The 21,367-nt window shown below is 30.3% G+C and overlaps 1 protein-coding gene across 1 annotated transcript; it reads right to left on the reverse strand.

Annotated features, from left to right (window-relative positions):
* Positions 1 to 1,801: 1,801 nt before the first annotated feature.
* On the reverse strand, positions 1,802 to 7,853 carry LOC134721229 (radial spoke head 1 homolog). Its single transcript, XM_063584042.1, has 7 exons — positions 7,623 to 7,853; positions 7,179 to 7,303; positions 6,196 to 6,290; positions 5,293 to 5,519; positions 4,931 to 5,002; positions 4,258 to 4,387; positions 1,802 to 2,239 (listed from the first exon to the last, which is right to left on the reverse strand). Exons 1-7 carry the CDS (start codon positions 7,674 to 7,676, stop codon positions 2,019 to 2,021), a joined length of 924 nt encoding a protein of 307 aa, XP_063440112.1. The 5' UTR covers positions 7,677 to 7,853; the 3' UTR covers positions 1,802 to 2,018.
* Positions 7,854 to 21,367: the final 13,514 nt, after the last annotated feature.

The raw sequence follows: 21,367 nt of genomic DNA on the forward strand, positions 1-21,367 counted from the left end.
CAAAATCTATAACAACTCAAGCAAGTGAAGCAGTTGTATGAGCCTAGTAAGTAGTATTTGATTTACTCATTATTGAAGGTTGTACAATGTCCTATAGCTGCATACATTTACATCATTTGCTGGTGGATAGTTGTCTACTGCAATCCTGCTACCTTTTAATTTTTGTAAGGTTAAAACATCATGGCTGGAGCAGTTTTTAGATTTTTTTACTGTGATGAAATACGTTTGTACTGTCCCATGCACTGAGCTGATATTTTAATGGGCTAATTTGTAAAGTAACGTTACCAGGAAGACTGTACACAATCTCTTGTTATCAATCCAAGCTGCTTTAGCTATTTTGCCTTTATGTTGAATGCTTGTTGGAGAATCCGAACATATCACTAAGAGTTTGTTTAATTAAACCAGCAGACTATTCTTAACCATAAAACCACCCACAATGAGAGGGCACATTTCCCTCAAGGTGGTAGTACAAAGTATCAAAGTTTGCATTTAGGCATGTGTCTCATAAACCAGGTCCCTCCTTTGTAACAAAAGGACCAATAATGCCTAGGAAGAGTTTTCAGTTGCCATGTCTGTTTTGGAACTCGGACATAAATGTAGGTACATAGAATACCATTTTTCATCATTTGCATGGTTCAGTGACTGCCTAAAAAATGTGTAGCTAGTTTGTCATGTGAATTACTAGCGTCTCACTTATACACAACAGGATAACTGTATTTGGTAAATGGGATCATTAATGCAAAGTCTAATTGTCTGCCAGACAGGAAATAATTGTAAGGTGTTCATTTCAGACTGGCAGGTTCCATCTGACCTGGACTTCATTTTTATAGTTCAAATTTTGTGATTTGCCCTTTTTCCAAGATAAACTATAAGTGATGTGGCCCCTATATTTGGTGTATGGAATGATAATATGGTTACATGTCTGTCTGACATTCACCTCATTTGCTTGGTTCATTACTATGTGTGCTATGTTTCCATGGTTTTGTCCAGTACAGCAATAGGCCAACAATATTTGGTGTTTGGAATGATTATATTATTTCCATGCAAGTTTATTTGGATGGAGAGTTGTCTCATTGGCACTCACACCACATCTTCCTATATCTATGTTTGTTTCATAGTTCACTAATCTATATTAAGTTCATGGATTGGTCTTATTTCTCAGCTACTATAGCCAACTAAATTTGGTATATTGAATGATTGCATAATGACTAAAGTTGTCTGCCAGGAAATTATTTGACTTTTAGCTCATTTTTCTGGTTTATTGGTCAATGCTTAAATTTCATAATCAGACTGTTTCTCAGTCTCTCAGATACTGTGTAGTATGTAGTAATCAATAAGGCTAACTATATTCAGTGTATGATTTTAAATATGTTTGTCTGTCAGGTTTTGTCTAGTTTCGTTTCATTTAAAAGCTACAGGTAGTTCGCTACTCAGTTTATAAATAACAACTTTTCATAACACTGGTATATGTTAATCAAGGAACCAAAAGAGCAAAAATAAAATGGAATGTGCTTGTTTTCGAGATATTAGCCTTTGAAATTTTGGCAGGAAAATATTTTCTATTGATTGTTCATAGCTTTGTCATTGAGTTCTCAAAACCTATTAAAAATAACAAATTTTATAAGACTTTTACAGATGGCTTATAATAAAACATGTAAAATAATTATGAAAAGAAAAATGGGGTTAATGGGCAAATTTTAAGGCATTCAAATGGAAAAAAATAGAGGATTCTGAAAATCTGACAAAAATTCCAAAACATGACAAGCAAACATCCTTAATGATAAAAACAACAACATTCCAGTAATGGATGTATAACATTTATTCTTAATAAAATAATATAATAAATTCAATGATAAATTTACAAAGTATAATTGAGATGCCTAAGGAGAACAACAATTTGTTATCACATTTCTTTGTAAAGAGCACGCTTGGTCCATTTCACGTATAATTTGTTGTCATTTTCACCAAAATGAGTAATAATGTCAATATTTAAATGAATACTATAGGATAGATTTAAATCAATCTTCATCAGCTTGTTCCTGAGTTGTTTCTTCGGTTTTTTCTTCCTCTTGTGTTTGTTCAGGTTCTGCTTCCTTTTCTTCGTTTTGTCCTTCCTGTTGTTCTTCTGCAGGCTTTTCTTCTTTACTTTCTGTTGTTGGTTCTTGTTGTTGTTCTGATGGTTGTTCACTTTGTTGTTCTCCTTGTGTTTCTCCCTGTTGTTCTTCAGATTGTTGTTCTCCTACAAAAAAAAGTTCATAACTTTGTTAACATAGGCTTTTTAAAAGTGGAATAAGTAATAATTTAAAATATATATATATATATATTAATATTCAATCAATATAAAAATAAGAAGGTTAGCTTATATTTTTATGTCAAAAATCATTGATGTATAAACAAAACATGTCCATTTTGGCATTTTGTAGACAATTTGATTTTTCAATGACTGAAATAAAAAAGAAATGTAAAATTCTCTTTTTATGTCTTTATTTATTCTTTTTTTCATCTTAAAAATACTGTCATAAGTTTTTTTTTAAACTTTGAATAAAATACATTGAATGAACTACATGTACTAAGGAACAAAATGATGGTAAATTTGGGAAAGGGAATGGAAAATTTAAATAGGGTTTTATACAATTTGATACAAACTTGAAAAGCATGCAACTGACACAACAGTTAAACATGTGGAATGATTGATATCTAACAAGTTAATCCTGTAAGTTAGAACTACCAAACAAATTCCAAATGATTTAAATTAACGAAAAATAGGTTATAAGGCAGGATAAAGAAGAATAAATAAATTGATTGACTGGAACATTAGGAAATAATTGTAACCAACAAGAAACAACTAAAAGAAACTTATTTCTGAAGACATAAATTTTAACGAATATATAAAAATGTTCCAAATTCATACAGGATTCTTTTTTAACTTTTTAAAAAAATATTGATTATTAAAAATATTGAATTTGAAATGTAATTTCGATATTAACTTTATTAAACTGAACAAATTTAAATTCATTTTAAACAATATCAGACCAAAGCTGGCATCTAGCCAAAGTAAAATGTCATGAATGTGCAGTTAGGGTGCAGAATTCTAATATCATTCTCTGCCATTACCATGCTCATAGTGAATTTTTTTTGTACATATTTTCCCAGGTATAAATCATGAAATTTAAACTTGAAAACGCAAATATAATTCAATGTTTTCACTTGTTGGCAAATAACCAAAAATGCTGCGTTCAATAAACACTCTGAAACATAACAACAAAATAAACAGGAACAACTTCAACAAGCCATGCAGACATCAACCATGCTTTTAGCTGTTCTTTTTTTCATCTTAAAGAATGAAAATGTTACCTTAAAATCTAACTTTGTTATGATACTGTGAACAAAAAAGTGCAATAATATATATACAAACTGACAATTATGTGAGTGATATCATTATTATTATTATTAGTGCTATGTTATCTCACAATACAAGTGATTATCTCCCTTTCAAGGATTGATAATATCATAAATAGCTTTCCATATTAAACCTAAAAAAAGTGTGTAATAGATTTCTAAACATTTTTTTATTGTGGCTATTGGATAGATTTTCTTTTTAATTTTCTTCAACATTTTATGAATTATTTTAATGGTAAGTTTAGATTATTAAAAAAAGATTTTTTTTTTTTTATTTTAATTAGCATACGAAATAAAATAAAATATATATGTGCAAATATTTTTCTATGGCTACATATACTATCTTGGGCTTTTATTGTTTTCTTCAAATAATAATTTCACCAAAATGTCTCCTTATGAATATTGCATGCCTTAGAAAATCATTCAAAATTTCTTTTTTTATAATCAAAAATAGAATTTCAACAACAGTCCAAGATCTTTACAATCCCTTTCTCTTTTCTCATTTGAATTTTTAAAGTTCCGTAATCACTAAAATTAATAGCTAATATTTGTCTAGTACTATTTGTTATAAAATCTAGTAGAAAGCCAAAAATTAAATGCTCAAGCTTCTCAAGACTTATCTCATCTAATGACAACCTGTCTAATAAATCTTGTATATAAAACTCAAATTAAAAACTGATTCATTGAGTACTAACTCAACTGTTTAGTACTCAATAGATTAAGAAAATAAATGTGTACAGTGTTATCCAATTCAATACCAATATCAATATTTTGTTAGAGTTGATCCGAGAAGCTTAAGATTTATTTTGTTTGACTTTAGTATACAGTTAATAACAAAGTCTGGTTTACTGTTATTACCTTGTGATTCTTCCTCAGCTCTCTCTTCCTCCTCTGTCTGTAGATGGATAGCTGTAACCTGACCAGCATTCCATTTAGGTGTAACATTAGGTGATGCTTCCTCATCATCAGCTGCCTTGTCTTCTTTTTCCTGAAAAAAAAGAAAACAACATTGCAAATATAAAAAAAAAAGAAGATGTGGTATGATTGCCAATGAGACAACTCTCCACAAGAGACCAAAATAACACAGAAATTAACAAATATAGGTCATTGTACAATCTTCAACAATGAGCAAAACCCATACCACATAGTCAGCTGTAAAAGACCCAGAAATTACAATGTAAAATTTGATTTTTACTTTATTTACTGAAACTCTTAGATGAAATATTTTTGTACTATGTGCAGTTTTAAAAATGTGCAACCTGTCAAAATTGAAATTAAGCATGTGTAAATCAGAGGAACATCTAGTATTAGTTTGTTTATATCGTGTAAAATATGGTATAACAAAATGTACTTGTATCTGCTATTAAACATCTTTGTTATTACTAGGTATGAAAAACTCATCCATTTGAATACAGAAAATGATTATATTTCTTTTGAAGGACTTTTTTTAGTGGAGATAATAAATTTTTCATTTTTTAGGGATGAGGGTAGTCGATTATCCAGGGAGATAACTCTAGTCACAATTAATTACCTGTTCAATGTGTATGTATTCTCCATGTTGTTCACAGCCAATATCAAAAACATATTTTCCTTTTCCTAGTGGCTGAAATTCAAAATAAAATATTTTTTTATTTTTATATATAACTAGATGGTATAAAAAGATATTAAAATTTCACAATGGTATAAATTAATGTATTATTTAATTTCTAAACAAAGAAACAAGTATGCAAAATAAAGGATCTGGTTATTCTCATATTCATTGAAAAAAATTTGAAAGACAGATGATAAAATACAAAATGGCATTTATAGGTTTCACACCTCATTCAAATACATCATGACAAGAAATTAACCATATAGCCAAACTCAAAAACTGGTAAATAAAATGTATGTTACCTTGTCTTCTTTAAACACACCAACATATTTATGATTTGCATGAATAAGTTCTCCATGTCCTTCCCGCTTTCCTCTCACCCATCGGCCAACATATTTTGTTCCAGTTTGAGCATATGTATAAGTTCCTTGACCATGTCGTAAATGATCTTGCCATTCTCCTTCATAAGTATCAGCATTTACGTATGTGTATTTACCAAAACCACACCTTTGATCTTTAACCCAATTTCCTGCAAGAAAAAGTATAATTAATATGATGAAGTAATATTACTACACCATGAAAACATCACATGACATATAATAGAAATAACATTTTGATCTTCTTGTAAATGTACAGTAAACAGTACTCTTAACTTTTATTATTTCATCCACCCCTAAAGACCCTGAAATGTTTTATATTTAAGCTTTTCAAATTTCTGATCTTGAGTGCTTCACAACTTCATGAACTTGAACATTTCAACTACTGTAAATTCAGATTTTTTTGTGATTTTGTTTTAACAGACTAAAATGTTATTTGAATTTTTTGTGATATTGAGAAAAATCCTATTAAGTCATATAATTTTTTTTTTAAATGTGAGTTTAAATTATAACCCTTTAATACATAATTTTCACAATAATTTCTGAATTTACAGTATGCAAAATTTTATATATATAAATATTACATGTCTTAAAAAGGAATAACCCACATTCATGACATTGATATAAATGTACAAATTTATGCTAATACAACTGCCCAACAAATAGCAATAAGTTACCATTAGTGGTTCCACTTCAAACTGACCTTATCACAAACTAATACATTGTTGATGACAATGTGACTGTTTGATATAGTATTGGAGAAAGCATGTCGTAGTCTCTCTTTTTTGCTAGTTGTTAAGAAACCAATAAATTAAAACCCTGACCTACCTTCATATTTTGAACCATCTGGATAAATAAATGTTCCCTGGCCATGTTTTTGATTCTGTGCATATTCACCAATATATCTTGCACCGTTTCTAAATCTGAAAAAGATTTTATTTAATTTAAATACATACATAGTCTCTTCAACTAATTAGCTTTATCAAAAAGAAATTTATAACAAAAATCAAACACAAAATACATGATGAAAAGAGTCAGGAATTTTTAAATTACAAAATGTATTCAATATAAGAAGAAATGTTATTAGATTAAAGCCTTCATGTTTGTAAATGAGACTGACAGCAACCTTAAGACATATATATACAGCCAGGAATATGTTTGACATTTAGTGTTTGGCCAGTGGAGTATTGTTCAATTTGGAAATGAACTGACATTTAATGATCTACTTTCATCATTTCTGCAATATTACCACATGACGGTGAAATGACCCAACTGCACAGATGTGTAAGAATAGCAGCTAACCACATCGTTAATAACTTTATTGACTTACTTATACTTTTAACTATACTATAATATTCTTATTTTACTTTCACTTTCTATTTATATCTACAAATGTACAACTTCGTCATGACAACCTCTGTTGTTCAGCGAACCACACAACTGCAAAATTTGTATATCACTGTCTGATTCCATGTGTTATATTGTCCTGAAGACGCCACACTTGTTGGCGAAACACGTCAACCCAAATAAAGTCTAACCATGCGGTAATTGATAGGTGTTGTTGTCTTTATTATTTTATTTAGTGTTTAAGTAAAGCAGCTTTAGCTTCTACCATGGCCATGAAAATGTAATTTTGTCCTGAACTAGTTGTCTTCTTAACATGCTTAAGTTTCGTTTAAAGTCAACAAGCAGGTTGTGATTTGTCAACGACAACATGGTCACTGTGATGGTACATATGTACATGTATTAAGAAAACTACCAATCCCTACTCTAGTAAAACTGCCAATAATAATTTTTTTATGATATAATACCTGTATGTTCCCTGTCCATTTCGTTTTCCTTTTTCATACATTCCTTCATATGTGTCTTGATTTGCTAGAGTGGCTTTACCAAATCCATGACGTTCATCATTTTCATTTCGTCCTCCCTCATACTCCTGGAAGAAATGTTAAAAATTCTTATAAATATTACCCTACTACTTTTTATATTATAACTCTTGACAGACTTGTCTTGCGTATTGTTTATTTTTGTAAACACATATTTTCTGCTTATTCTATTTTTATTCTAACTACACAAAATATGTAACAATGTAATCATCTTTTCATATACAGTATTGGGGCAGGAATTTTGTGTACTTAACTTGAATAAAATTTTCGCCAAGTACAAGAAGATCAGATCAGTACAAAATAATATTTTCGATTAATTTAATGAACAAATGGTATTTTTGCATCATTCGAAATCGGAAATGTACAAACCCCAATATATGGGTGCTGCTCATCCTCCATTTCATCTGATCCTAAGTCTGACATCTTGTTGGTTTCTATTAGCAGGTGTAAGAATAAAATAAATGCGACCAAATGTGTTGTTCTCCAAACGCAGCTAAAACGGAAGTAAACAGTTGTTGCCAAGGAGGTGCCACCTAGCGGAAATTATCTCCCCATTTTCACGCACTGACTTGCTACATTCATTGAACCGTAAAGTGCAGTGATTAACCGTCCCTTTATTTTAGTGTGTGTGTAAATATCACAATTCATTTTTGTATTGAACTGAAATTATAACATTTGCAGATTGAACAGTTCACTCGTTAAATATCGATGCTTAACTTGTCTTAAAATTTCTTTTTATTATACTAGACTTACTCCCCTTGGAACACATTATTTTGATAGTTATTTAGTATGAGAATAAACTCATCATAGATACTAGGACTAAATTTTGTATAAACGCCAGACGCGCGTTTCGTCTACAAAAGACTCATCAGTGACGCTCGAATCCAAAAAGTTAAAAAGGGCAAATAAAGAACAAAGTTGAAGAGCATTAAGGACCAAAATTCCTAAAAGTTTTGCCTAAAAAGAAAGATGCCAGAGGACATTCAAACATTCAAACGCATAGATCGAAATTATGAAGACAACGCCATGGCTGAAAACAAAACAAATAAAACAACACAACATAGAAAACTAAAGTATAAGCAAAACCAACCCCACCAAAAATTCAGTGAAATTGGAGATGTAATGTTTTATGTCTATTATTTGTTGCCAATAATGACTAAACTCAAATAAGAGAAAACTAAAAATCTGCATTACACGTACCTCTGATGACCTGGGATACGTGGAAATATTCTATTCAAATTGTATATTTATATTTTGTTGTTGAAAATATGTAACATTTAAAAACGTTACATTCTGAAATTGGCGAAGCTGTGAAAATTCTCTGTATTCTTAAGCGTTTTCAAAATTCAAGACCGATTGTCAATTATAGAGTCCCAAAGATCTGTCAGTTTGATTTTTTATTACATGTATAGATGGAAAATAATGAGCAAAAGTGTCGTTTCCATTGGCACTCAGTCTCGATCACCTTCATGTTCCATTTAATATTATGTTCGACTTGAGTGCGGAAGATTTGGGTTAATTGATCTCCACTGGGTCGAATCAAACCAAAGGCTTAGAAATGTGTGTCTGTTGCTTCTTCGCTAAGCATGTAGTACCGGTTTTCTTTAAGGATTAACAAAAAAGTATGATATAGGCTCCAAGTCAGAAAATGTGTATTGGTAGGACATATCTTCCTGTAAACAAACACGTTAAAGCCGGCTAGGAGTCGGTTTAGTACAAACAAGGGTTATGTACACTATGAAAATCATATGGCATTACCATGTTCTCATCTTGAATGTGCATTTAATTGGCCACTGGACGTTTAACAGTCATCAATTATTGTCATTTTTAAAGTTATATGCTACCGTGTAATTAAAAGTTTGATCAAAATTACTTTTTTTTGAAACCGAATGTTAGAAAAATACATTGACATAAATTTTAGGTTTTTTTTATTCAAAAATAGACAAAAGGGTGCTTGGAATATACTGTGTTGCGTTCTGTAGACAAATATAAAAAGATAAATTCAAACAAATATCAACCTTATAATTTCGTGTAGGCAATGCTATAAAACAATATAAGCTATGCTAGCTAAAACATGCTAAAATCATAAAATTCAAAACTAAGTGTTAATACTTAAAGGCTCGCCCATTATTGTCCATTAAAGCCTTTCGGGGTTTCCCCCAAAATGTTGCATTATTTAAATATATTGTTATATTCAGAAAGTAGTTGACACTGACATTACCTTGAACATTTAACTTAAAAAATAAATAAAAATAAAAAGCTGCTTTCCCGCTTTTCTGACAGAAAATCTTTGACATCAGATTTAAAAGGTTATTTTTTTTGGCTGCAATTTGGCATTTATTTCCAATCTTTGATAGCATTGTGATAAAATGTTAAAGTTTGTTGCCCTTTTAATAGTGGTGTAAATAAAGTGTAATCTGAATTTCATTAGATCTGATAGAATAACAGGGAACAGTAAAATAATAGGTACTCGATAAAAATTAAGCAAATAGTAAATTTTCTGTAAAGCCATCATCAAACTCGAAAGGACTCGTGTACATAATGCAATTCTCAGCAATATATCTATTGCTTTCACGCTTTATTTTTAACTCGTCTAGTCCGTCTTTACTAAATGAAAATTTCGTCATTTATAATCATTCTGTTTGAAACACATAGCCAATGTTGTCAAATAGTCATGACAAATAAATATGAATATAACAATTTTTCAGATATTCCGATTACCAAGAATGACACCCAATTTGTCAACTAGCTAATTAAAATCGAGCTATAACTTCAATGAATATTGTTAATTCATTAAAGATGGTAGCATATGGTTCTCTAATCCTTATAAGACACTCAGGGGAGTTAATTAGTAAAGCACCGATGCTAAAGGAACATCCGCGACTCGGAAGACATTTCGTTCTCTGACAACCTCTTAAAATACTACGGACGAGAATGATGCCGCTAGGTATCTTGTATCTTTTTTCATTTTAAATTTAAGAAAAACAATTGTAAAAAAAATATTATTTTTTTCATGACCGCACATAACTTTTGTCTATTATTTTGAAAGAAAAATATAAATAACTCGAAAATATTTTGCAATGTATAACTTTTACACGGATAGAGTTCATGACTGTCCTCTATATCCATATTCTTGGAAAAAGAAAAATATTTTTGTGTTTTTGTATACAATATTGATTCGTTACTAGAAATCTGAAAACACAGCCGTTAGCAGGTGTTCTGTGTATTAAAGGTATTTCTTAACATTAACAAGTCTAGTTCAGCCACCTGAGTCTCACAATAGTATTAAAGTATATAAATTTTCTTTTTACATTTGTTCTGTATTGCAAAGACAGACGTGTCTGAGACTTTATGGTAATTATTTTAATATTTCTTTTTAATATAAATCGAAGACGTGATTGTTTTTAATGATTGATGGTCTGTTTCATATCTTGACGTACACCTTTGATGTTTAAACAAAATGTCTCCTTGGCAAAAGCGATTATTTTTGTTTTCAAACAATTAATTTTTTTTCTTCATTTTATAAGTCTGATTAAAACTGGGTTAGTATGTGTACGCGTACGGTGTATACGTATACCTATTACGGTAGTCCAGCTACTACACAATTTAAGTGCTTGTGTCCATTATCATGAATTATATAGCTAGAATTTGAGCCTGCTTTCAATAAATACAAGCATTCTTGATATTTTTGATATTTTTCTGTACAACTGTTTGATTCCATTGATCCATAGATCAACAAGGGATGATTGGACTAAAAAATACCTAAACACTCAGACTATCTTGACATCGCCATGTGGTCATATGCCAGTCACATACCAGCAATTTATCCAAGGCTGTCTAGTTTTTCTTTCTTTGGTATGTGTTGTTAATCATATATGTAAGATTTGTGGTCTCTTATATTTCTTTCTAGACTGAGAGCTTGACATGGTATGAGTTAACTTGTTTATTGTTGAATACTGTACATTAACCGCTAGACGTCTCTAGTTTTCTTTTTCTATATTTCTTTCTTTATTTCTTTTTATAGTGAATAATTGAGTTAATCTATGTCTCATTTGCAACTACAAATTTCTTTAATCTGATGCAAGAACATTTTTGATATTTTTTATAATTATTATCATTTTTGTATGTGGTCAATGTAACTATTACCTCCTTTGTAGAGTGGTAGAGTGATGATATCATATCCAGTCGGGTAAAACCAAAGCCTTATCAATTCAAAAGCATTTACTGATTCTCTAAGAACCAACAACTGGTCGACACGGAGTCAGAATATTGTATCGGACTTATGTGTCTACTCTTCCTGATGATCCCTGATGACTGTCAACTTATAACCAAGCTTGGTAGTAATCCAGCTCGCCGTGTCCGTCTAGTATATTTATACAAAACATGGTTTATATTCATTGTGCATTAAGCATGTTATATAATATATCATTGTTCTGAAAATATATTTAATTTTGAAATGAACATTTAACAGCCGTTCGTTTCCGTAAATCCCCTCTTCCAACCTATACTTGCCAGACTCATAAGAACAAATAGGTATACATATATACATGGCTCACAATAAGCTTAACTGAACATGTCTTACAGTTTGATTATATTTTAAATTCAAATCCCTTGTTGATTAAAAATTGCAAAGTATTTACATTGTTATAGATCGAATATTTTTGTTTTGACTCTAGGTTCTGTGATGGTCTCTCGTGATTATTAACATAATGACACTTGTTTTGGTTTTGTTATATAAATACTTTAATAAAATATTGTCTTGTCTGTATAAGTATTCGAATAATTTCAGCCGACGTAAATTAAATATTGAATCTGAAACTACAATAATTATGAGTGATAAGATACAATTGCACGACTTAATAAGAGTCGAACGATTTAAGGAAAATATAGACAAATACACATATGCAGGAGTGCTGCAATTTTGTTTTATTTCAAAATAAAGGTATATTTCTGCAGCATAAATATAAGAAAATCTAGGATTGGAGTCCAAAACAATGTGCACTGAACAATCTATGACAATATATAATTGCACTGTGCAAATCTATCTGAATTATATACATTTAAAAGCATTTTAAATATGAAATTGTTTCTTTGGTGAAATAAATTAATTGTAAATCAATGTTCTAATAGCTCAAACTTGGCAGATTGTGCTTCTTATTAATTTGTAATTCAACGCTAATTATGGCGAAAGACGTTACCATTCGTTTACAAAAGATACCACGCCCCTTTCATTGAAAATGGAATTGTTATGCTTTCCGTTTTACAAATATGGAAATTGAATACAGCCGACAGACAATTACAAGACGAAGTCACCGTATGGTTTTGTTATTGTGTGAAAATAGTCATGATTAATAATTTGAACATTTTGTTAAGAGTTAATAAATGGCATAAACTCGACACGTGCTAAAGGTCATTACTCCGGTAGGTCACGCGACCAAAAGACATTGATCCATTTCAGAATTAGCCGTTATGTTTGGATTATCTATTTGATACAAGAAATTCCGTTTAATTGTCTGACAAGTTAAAAGTTATTGTATAAAGAATAGAGTGTAATTTGACCGCGGATTTAAATAAGCCTCTACCAAAAGACATTTTGACATCTCCAATTTTATTTGTTTCTTCTTTTTATTACCCTTTACATTATCATTATTTTAAAAAATATCCCTACTTTTTATTGCTATTCTTACACTTGCAGCGTCAGTATGGATAATATAAATTTATCGAACCCAGTAGAATTGTAGGGTTAAAGAGTCTAAAAATACTTAAAAGATTTTCCATTATTTAAAATTAAATGAAAAACGGATGAACCATTCTAATGCCGGGAAAATCACCCATTAATGATTTTGTTCCACTTCGATGGATATAATTTTGAAAAAGTATTCCTGAATTATATGAATTATATAAACAAAGTTTTTTATATTGAAGTAAAACATTAAATGAAAAAATAAGAATATATTAACAGAAGCAATGTGTATAAAGTATTGCTTAAAAAAAAGAAATATCACAGAATGAATGGAATTAATAAACTTTATTATTTCCCTTTTTGTTTGACACCATGAATATAAATCTAAAACATATCAAGCCCTACTGGAAACATTGAGAACTATTATATATACTAGTACTTAAAATATGTTTCATAATTTTATATACTTCTTAAACATTAAAAATTTCTTCATGGATACACATGTTGCTGTTGAATGAATTTTGGCACACAATTGCAACTTCTGCATTTTTTTGTTACATTTATCGGGACCAAGGAAAACCGACGTTTGAATTTAGTTCCGGACAAACTACACCTTTTTCGGTTAATCGAAGTGACCTATATAATAAGCACAAATTACAGCCATAGCAAGTTCAAGGTGGCTATTATAATAAAATGCAGACATTAAGACTTTGGATTGAGTTTTGTCACTTTCTTTAAATTTTAGTATTAATTTAACTGTAAATTGTCTGAAGAAGATTTGTTTTGCCGATTATTAGTTCTACTCTTCTTTTTTTTTTTTTTACTTTTGTTTCAGCGAACAGCAACTGTCATGTTTCTAATGTTGTTGTCATAGGGTCATGTTAAGACTGTAACTTACATTGAAGTTTCCGATAAAGGAGATGCGAAAGATACCAAAGAGACATCCAAACATATTACTCAAAAATAAAGTGACAACAACATGGTAAAAAAGGAAGACAAGCAGAGAAACGACAGCATGCACACAAAACACAAGTTAGAAAACTAAAAGACACGAACACGCCATAACTGGGGTCACGGATATCAGGTGTGCCGAAATCCTGTTCAACATGTGGTACCCTGCAAAATATGAACAATGGTTTGTGAATCTAAAAGTAAAGATTAAAACAAAAATGAAAATGGTCCTGATGTGAAATAAATTCAGGGGAAACTGGCCTTTTTATTGTATTTTATAATAATATGAGAAGAACAAATCCATTTAATTAATGCACACGAGTCAAAATAAAACAATGATGACATACATAATATAACGTGTATTATTTTTATGTACGGTTGAACAAAGATGTTAACTCCAGCAGCCAAAACTTAACTTCTGGCTGTCCTGTTCGGTTTGACCCTTATATGTCTTATACTTTCATACTCTTGTAGAAACCTAGTGTCTTATTCGGCCATGTTGAGGAGATTGTACGTAAGAAGGTAGGAAGACACATATAGTCAATAAAAAAAAGGCTGACAAATAATAAAATCTTTCAGTATCATAGAATTGATCATATAATAAAATCAAAAATGAAATATGTTTTCCAAAGTCTTGTAACTTGTATATTTACTCTTTGTCAGAAATATAATATTTTTTTGGTGTGCGTTTGCTTATGTTGCACACATGTGCCTGCATGGGTTGTTGGGAATAAAATCTTTATAAATGTAAAGCAGGGACGTCAGTGTTATATTTGAAATGTTACAAACTTGATTTGCCCTTACGCTTTTTTAAAATTTCAATAATAAGTCCTACTATCTTTCTAACTTATTAAACACTTAATTTCGATCCCGCATGCCTTATCTATATGAACAAATATTTACAAATATCATTATTATACTACTCTTTCAACATTTTACATTTTACAATGACTTGAGGTTTGGAAAATACAAGTATAACTTGATTTATCTTTATCCCTTTTATTATCTATATTTTATTTTATTTTTCAGATTTTCTTTTTTTTTGTCTTCTCCGATCTTACCGTCACTTTCCATATATATTTTGTTTACTATACTTTTAAATTATATACATATACATGTATATGTATTATATACATGAACATTTACGTACTCAAATTGTATATAAATTATTCTGTAATATCTTTTTCAAAACTTTTTTTTATTTTCAAAAGATTAATCCGGATTGGCAGATTTCTAAGATCGATGAAGACATTGTCACAGAAATAACAGAGTTGACAGATGGCGCACCAATCAGTAACAAGACAAATATAGAAAAACTTTCCCCTATAATTAAGAAATTTTGTTTCAGCAGCTCTATCATTACAATTATCATCATATATTCTGCAAATTATCAAAAAGTCGGGAAAAATTTCAAACTTTACTTGAATGAGGATGGTTTAAGTATCTGGGATGCTTCAAAGTTCTATGAGGACCAAACTGTGTAACAGCGCCAGGAAACCTTAAATTTGATATTTAAAGCAGAACAAGTCAACAGGCGATATATAAAGTGCTTACTTTAAGGAACTAATTCTTTATGTCATTTTGGCAATTGCAACTTTGACTAATTTTGGTAAGTAATGATAATATGTAAGACTCGGAGGTTATTCATGAAAAGATGCAAAACCATAACAAGTAAATTAGAATACGAATGCATATGCACGCAAGTCCAACATTGAACCATATTTAAGACGGAGACTTATTTTATATGAATATCTCTCAAAACGAAACAGTTTCTTTTTTTCTTTGCCAATTTAAAAATCACATTAATTGTTCAATTAGTTCCAGGATTCTCGGAAATAGATACTTTAAACGATGTAGGCAACTATGTGAAGTGCTTTAAATTTTTTCTTATATATAAAAAAAGAAGATGTGGCATGATTGCCAATGAGACAACTATCCATAAAAGATCAAAATGACACAGACATTAACAACTATAGGTAACCGTACGGACTTCAAGAATGAGCAAAGCCTATACCGCATAGTCAGCTATAAAAGGCCCCGATAAAACAATGTAAAACTATCCAAACGATAAAACTAACGGCCTCATTTATGTAAAAAAAAAATGAACGAAAAACAAATATGTTACACATAAACAAACTACAACCACTGAATTACAGGCTCCTACATAAATAATGTGGCGGAGTTAAACATGTTAGCGGGATCCCAACCCTCCCCCTAACCTGGGACAGTGGTACAACAGTACAACATAAGAACGAACTATAAAAATCAGTTGAAAAAGGCTTAACTCATCAGATGGACAAAAATGCAAGTTGACGTGGCCGGGTACTTGTACATCCCGACATAAAAAAGACACTATGAACAGATAGTTGCCCCTCAATCCTCAAAATTGGCGTGAATGTGTTTCAAGCTGTTGAAGGCATTCTGCATGGTACAAAACTGCAAATTTTAAATACTAGTATATCCTTTTCAAATTTGCATTTCCAAGAACGTCGTCGCTAACCAAATTTCACTAAAAGTTTTAACTCGAAAGACTAATACATAAATGATATCAATACTACCAAAAGTTCTTTGGTTTTGTATGACGATGTATTTTATTTTTTTTATTTTGGGACAACAACTTAACTTTGGACAGATTTAGGCTGCACCCGCATTGGCTATTTCTGACGTTCATACTTGATGTAGAAATCTTTAAAAAAAAAATTGTTTAAAAGCTTGAAGTGCACAATGGGTTGTGATACTGTGAAGATAAGTAAAATGAAAGAATTTCACAAATGTCACTTGTGTGAAATAGTTTTAGGTGGACATTGGCCTTACTTCCTCTTGATTTTACTATTATACGAGGAAAATATTTTCGTTAACTAAATGCGTATGCGTCAAAATTACATATATATTATATAAAAGTACATAAAATAAATAATTTTATGTTTTGAAGAAACATAAAAGCATTGATATGGTAACCCGGTAAGATTAGACAAAATCAAGCCCTTGACAATCCTTCATCAGAGCGAACCAAAGGTATAAGAAAACAAAACAAAGAAATGAAAGCGAAAACGAAAAAAAAATGAAAAGAATAATTTTAATGAAAATGGAACTGAATATAAAAACAGGTTATACAAAGACTGAATAATTTCAATAGTGTTTATAATGAATTAATTAAGTCACCTCAACACCGAGAAGCAATTAGCAAACTAAAGAGAAAAACAAATGAGATGTTCTTTTGCACCCTTATCCGGAATTCGTGCTGGCAATTATTATTGAGATTAAATTCCATACTGCATTTACCGCAAATATATTAAATGTATATGGAATCACTATCATATTTTCTAACGTTGCATTACAAAATGTACATTTGAGCGCACTCATTTTCGAAGTTTTCGAAACTGTTCCAACAAGTTTACTCATTTTCTCCTTCACACTTCGTATAATTTCCTATACATGGTGTTTCAAGCCCTCTATTTATTTAACATATAAGAGTTTGTCAAAACAAAATCACGATTGTGTAAAGAAAGTAAGAAGCTGATGATGGGTGTCCTGAATAAAATTCTGAAGAAACATGTAATTGTTCATTCTTCAATATTCAAAATTAACTTACATGTGTCATGCATTATGATCTGAAACTTTATGATCTAATTAATCAAATGATGCTGATTTATATGTAGATTATTAAACACAATTTATTTAATATTTAAGAAATAATTCCTTCATGTCATGCTCTATACTCATTTTAACATGGGTATGCATTATATTTGTCGATATTTTACAATGAGCGTTAGCATTATTTCGATTCTAATAGGACAAATGCAGTATTTTTATAGGTCGTGCGCATGTGTCAAACATGTTTTTTATGCTCATTAGAATACGGATTTGTTTACAAAGCGTAATAAGGACGTCATATTAGAATAAATATTAGTCCAGTCAATCTAGCATAAATTTGACCCTAACCCGAAAGTAATTGCAACAGAAGATTTTTAAGTTTTAATCTTTAGCATTATACTTCAAATATACACAGAAAAAAGTTTCATAAAATCTAACTTGAGGAAGACTAAAAAAAATCTCTATTTAAAATTCCTATGGAGATTAGCATTGAAAAGGGAGATAACTCTTGCAAAAAAGGCAAAAATATCAATAAAAATTGAAACAAAATAGTAACTTTACCGCTTCTATTCATCAGAATGTATTGATTTTTGAATTTTTAGCAGTCTTTAGAGTATAAGAAACAACTCTAAAGGTGTTTTCATATATTTTATCAAGCTATAATTTAGAATTCGTATTTTATTATTTGACCATTTATTGAATTTTTCCACATGTTAAGGTAAAGAATCTAAAATTTAATAAAAATAATTAAGCATTTATTCTTCTTTTTGTGGTTTAAAGTTTCTATAGATAAGTAAGTTGCTGAAAAAATAAAATATACAGATATAAACAATACCAAATTTTCACATTATTTTTTTTCAAAATGGTTACAAAGCTTCAAATTTGCACTTTCTTGAATGAAAAATGCACGAAAAAATAAAAATACCCATAACACTTCGGTTTTGAACATTTTATGAGCAGAAGATTATACATGTATAATTTAGTCAAATACAAACTTATTACCCCATCAAAAAAGACTCATTTATGCAAGAGTTATCTCCCCTTCCAATGTTAATTTCCATGTACATGTATGTCACATTTAAATTCTAGTGTAATAATATATTGCGCACTATCGTTAATGTACACGCTATTGTAATGCGCCCGTTTATAAAATAATTGCGGGTGGGGCTTGGGATCTTATAAGGCTTTTAATGATGCCAAAAAGGGGGCAATTTATTCTTCTTTTTATTATTATGCAGCTACTGTTTCTTGCTTTTTCAATTGTGTGGTTCTATACGCTTCTAATGAACATACAGAGAACGATCCGAATATAGTCGTTTAGGTATAGTTTCTTCAAAGATTTTTTTCGGTGAGAATAAAACCAGCGTTGTTTGATATTATGATTTCCTTATAACTTAAAAACACAAAATAAATATGAATGAATGCGCTTTAACTACGTTTAAAGATTTGTCATATCCTTATTTTTTTTAAATACGAATGAGCTCTTAAATGGCCAGCTTAAGGACACCTACGGGTGCGGGAGTTTCTCGCTACATTGAAGGCACATTGGTGGCCGTCGGCTGTTTTCTGCTCTATGGTCGGGTTGTTAACATTCGCTTTAAAACATTCCCCATTTTCTTTCTCCATTTTATCAGTTAGAATTAAAGTTTTACTGTTTGAAAATATATTTTAGCGTACAGAAAGGAATTTCTAAAAAAAAAATAAAAATAAGTCTTTATCCACAATCCATCAACGTATCACATACATTGATAAATCTTTAATTTTGTCTATTTTAAAGGATTACTTTGATCAGATTAGTCTTAGTGGCGAAACATTACTTGAATTTCTTAATATAACAAAATAATATATTTGCAAATGTCAAGTAATTAATTACTTCCATTAGAAAATAACCTACTATGATACATTAATCACAGGTTGTTCCATTTGAAAAAAAACTAAAGGAACCGAATTTATAAAACTTCGACTTTATGTTTAGGTTCAAACTTTTATAAACATAAAATTTTTAAAGTGACGATAAATTGTTGATGTCACTGCACGATAAATATGAGTGTGGTAGGATACGCGTTTTACGACACCCGTCATACTAAATCCACATTTAAGTCATTTGCAGAAAAAAAGATTGTCCTCTCTAGAAGACATGGATCTATCCAGAATGATTCTGCCCTACCCAGAAAATATGGATCTATCCAGAAGATATGGCTATATCCAGAAGATATGGCTATATCCAGACGATATGGCTATATCCAGAAGATATTGCCCTATCCAGAAGATATTGCCCTTTCCAGAAGATATGGATCTAACCAGAACATATTGTACTATCCAAAGATACTGCCCTATCCAAAACATATTGTACTATTCAAAGATACTGCCCTATCCAAAACATATGGTACTATCCAAAACATATTGTACTATCCAAAACATATTGTACTATCCAAAGATACTGTCCTATCGAAAACATATTGTACAATCCAAAGATACTGCCCTATCCAAAACATATTGTACTATTCAAAGATACTGCCCTATCCAAAACATATTGTACTATTCAAAACATATTGTACAATCCAAAGATACTGCCCTATCCAAAACATATTGTACTATTCAAAGATACTGTCCTATCCAAAACATATTGTACTATCCAAAACATATTGTACTATCCAAAGATACTGCCCTAATCAAAGATACTGTCCTGTCCTTAAGATATCGCCCTATCCAGAAAGTTATAAAAACAAATTATTATGTTCGATGTGCACTAGAGGGCTTGTAGAATTTGACTCAAATGCATAATGCCTCCTTCGATTCAGATTTCATGAGACATGTTGAATTTATTTTAAAATGCTTTATTGTGTTTTAGTATCTAATTGCATTGTCTATAAGGTATAAGGCATCTTTAGTCCTTATTCTTGAAATAACGTTTTACTAAATGACCCTATAGTTGCATAAGTGTTAGGGCACCATTAAGTGCTTGTCTGGATTACTTCATAAAAACAACAAAAAGTCCTTACACATGAGAACAAATTTGTGTACTAAGGTGAAGCGAATAATGTCACATCATTTTTTTGTAGAGACCTCGAACCCTTTGATAGACTTCTTGCTGAAGTGTATGCTAATAAAATGAAATAATTGTATTTCCTTTTATTTAAATCAAACACAAACATCATCCACATGTCTCTACGTAAACATCATATTGTTAATGAATGGAGAATAAAATATATTAATAAATGGTGGCCTTTTACCAGCTATACCACATCAAGATTGACAGGTCAGGTTGTTGACAAATTAGAAAGTCGTCTAATGCTGATCTTTGGCATCGCAAGACTAATAAGTTGATTTATCCCTACGGATCTAGATGTTTCATTTGCCTTGTAAATTCAATTTTCTTCTTTAATTCATCACTTCTCTGCTACACGAGAGTCTCCATCTGTTTAGTTGATCTATAATCCAAAGAAAATGTTTCGCAATATTATGCTAGTAGAAATAGTTATTTATGTTTTGAAATTCTTCATTTTTTTTCTGATAATTTAAGGAATAATATGAAGTTTTAATTTATATAAAAACCTTCAAGAAAAACGTTAAAAAAAGGCTTATTTCAATTAGGATTTCTTGAAGCACGTCTTTTTCAAATGGTCGATTACGTTGACATCCTATTTGTAAAAAGACACATCAATGTAATGGCATTCTTTTTTAACTTTTTTTATGAAGGTTTTTTTTGGTATTAAATATATCTTTAAAAAGCAGTACAACTGTCAAAGGGATCATGATTCTTTCAGTCTATGCACAAAGGTTAGTCATTACATGCGTTATTACAGAAAGTAATATACGACATGCAGTTGGCTCTTTTGACATAAAAATAATAATCTTTATTACAAATTACACCCATAAGGGTCAA

Source organism: Mytilus trossulus, chromosome 6, assembly GCF_036588685.1.
Source record: "Mytilus trossulus isolate FHL-02 chromosome 6, PNRI_Mtr1.1.1.hap1, whole genome shotgun sequence".
Classification (NCBI taxonomy): domain Eukaryota; kingdom Metazoa; phylum Mollusca; class Bivalvia; order Mytilida; family Mytilidae; genus Mytilus; species Mytilus trossulus.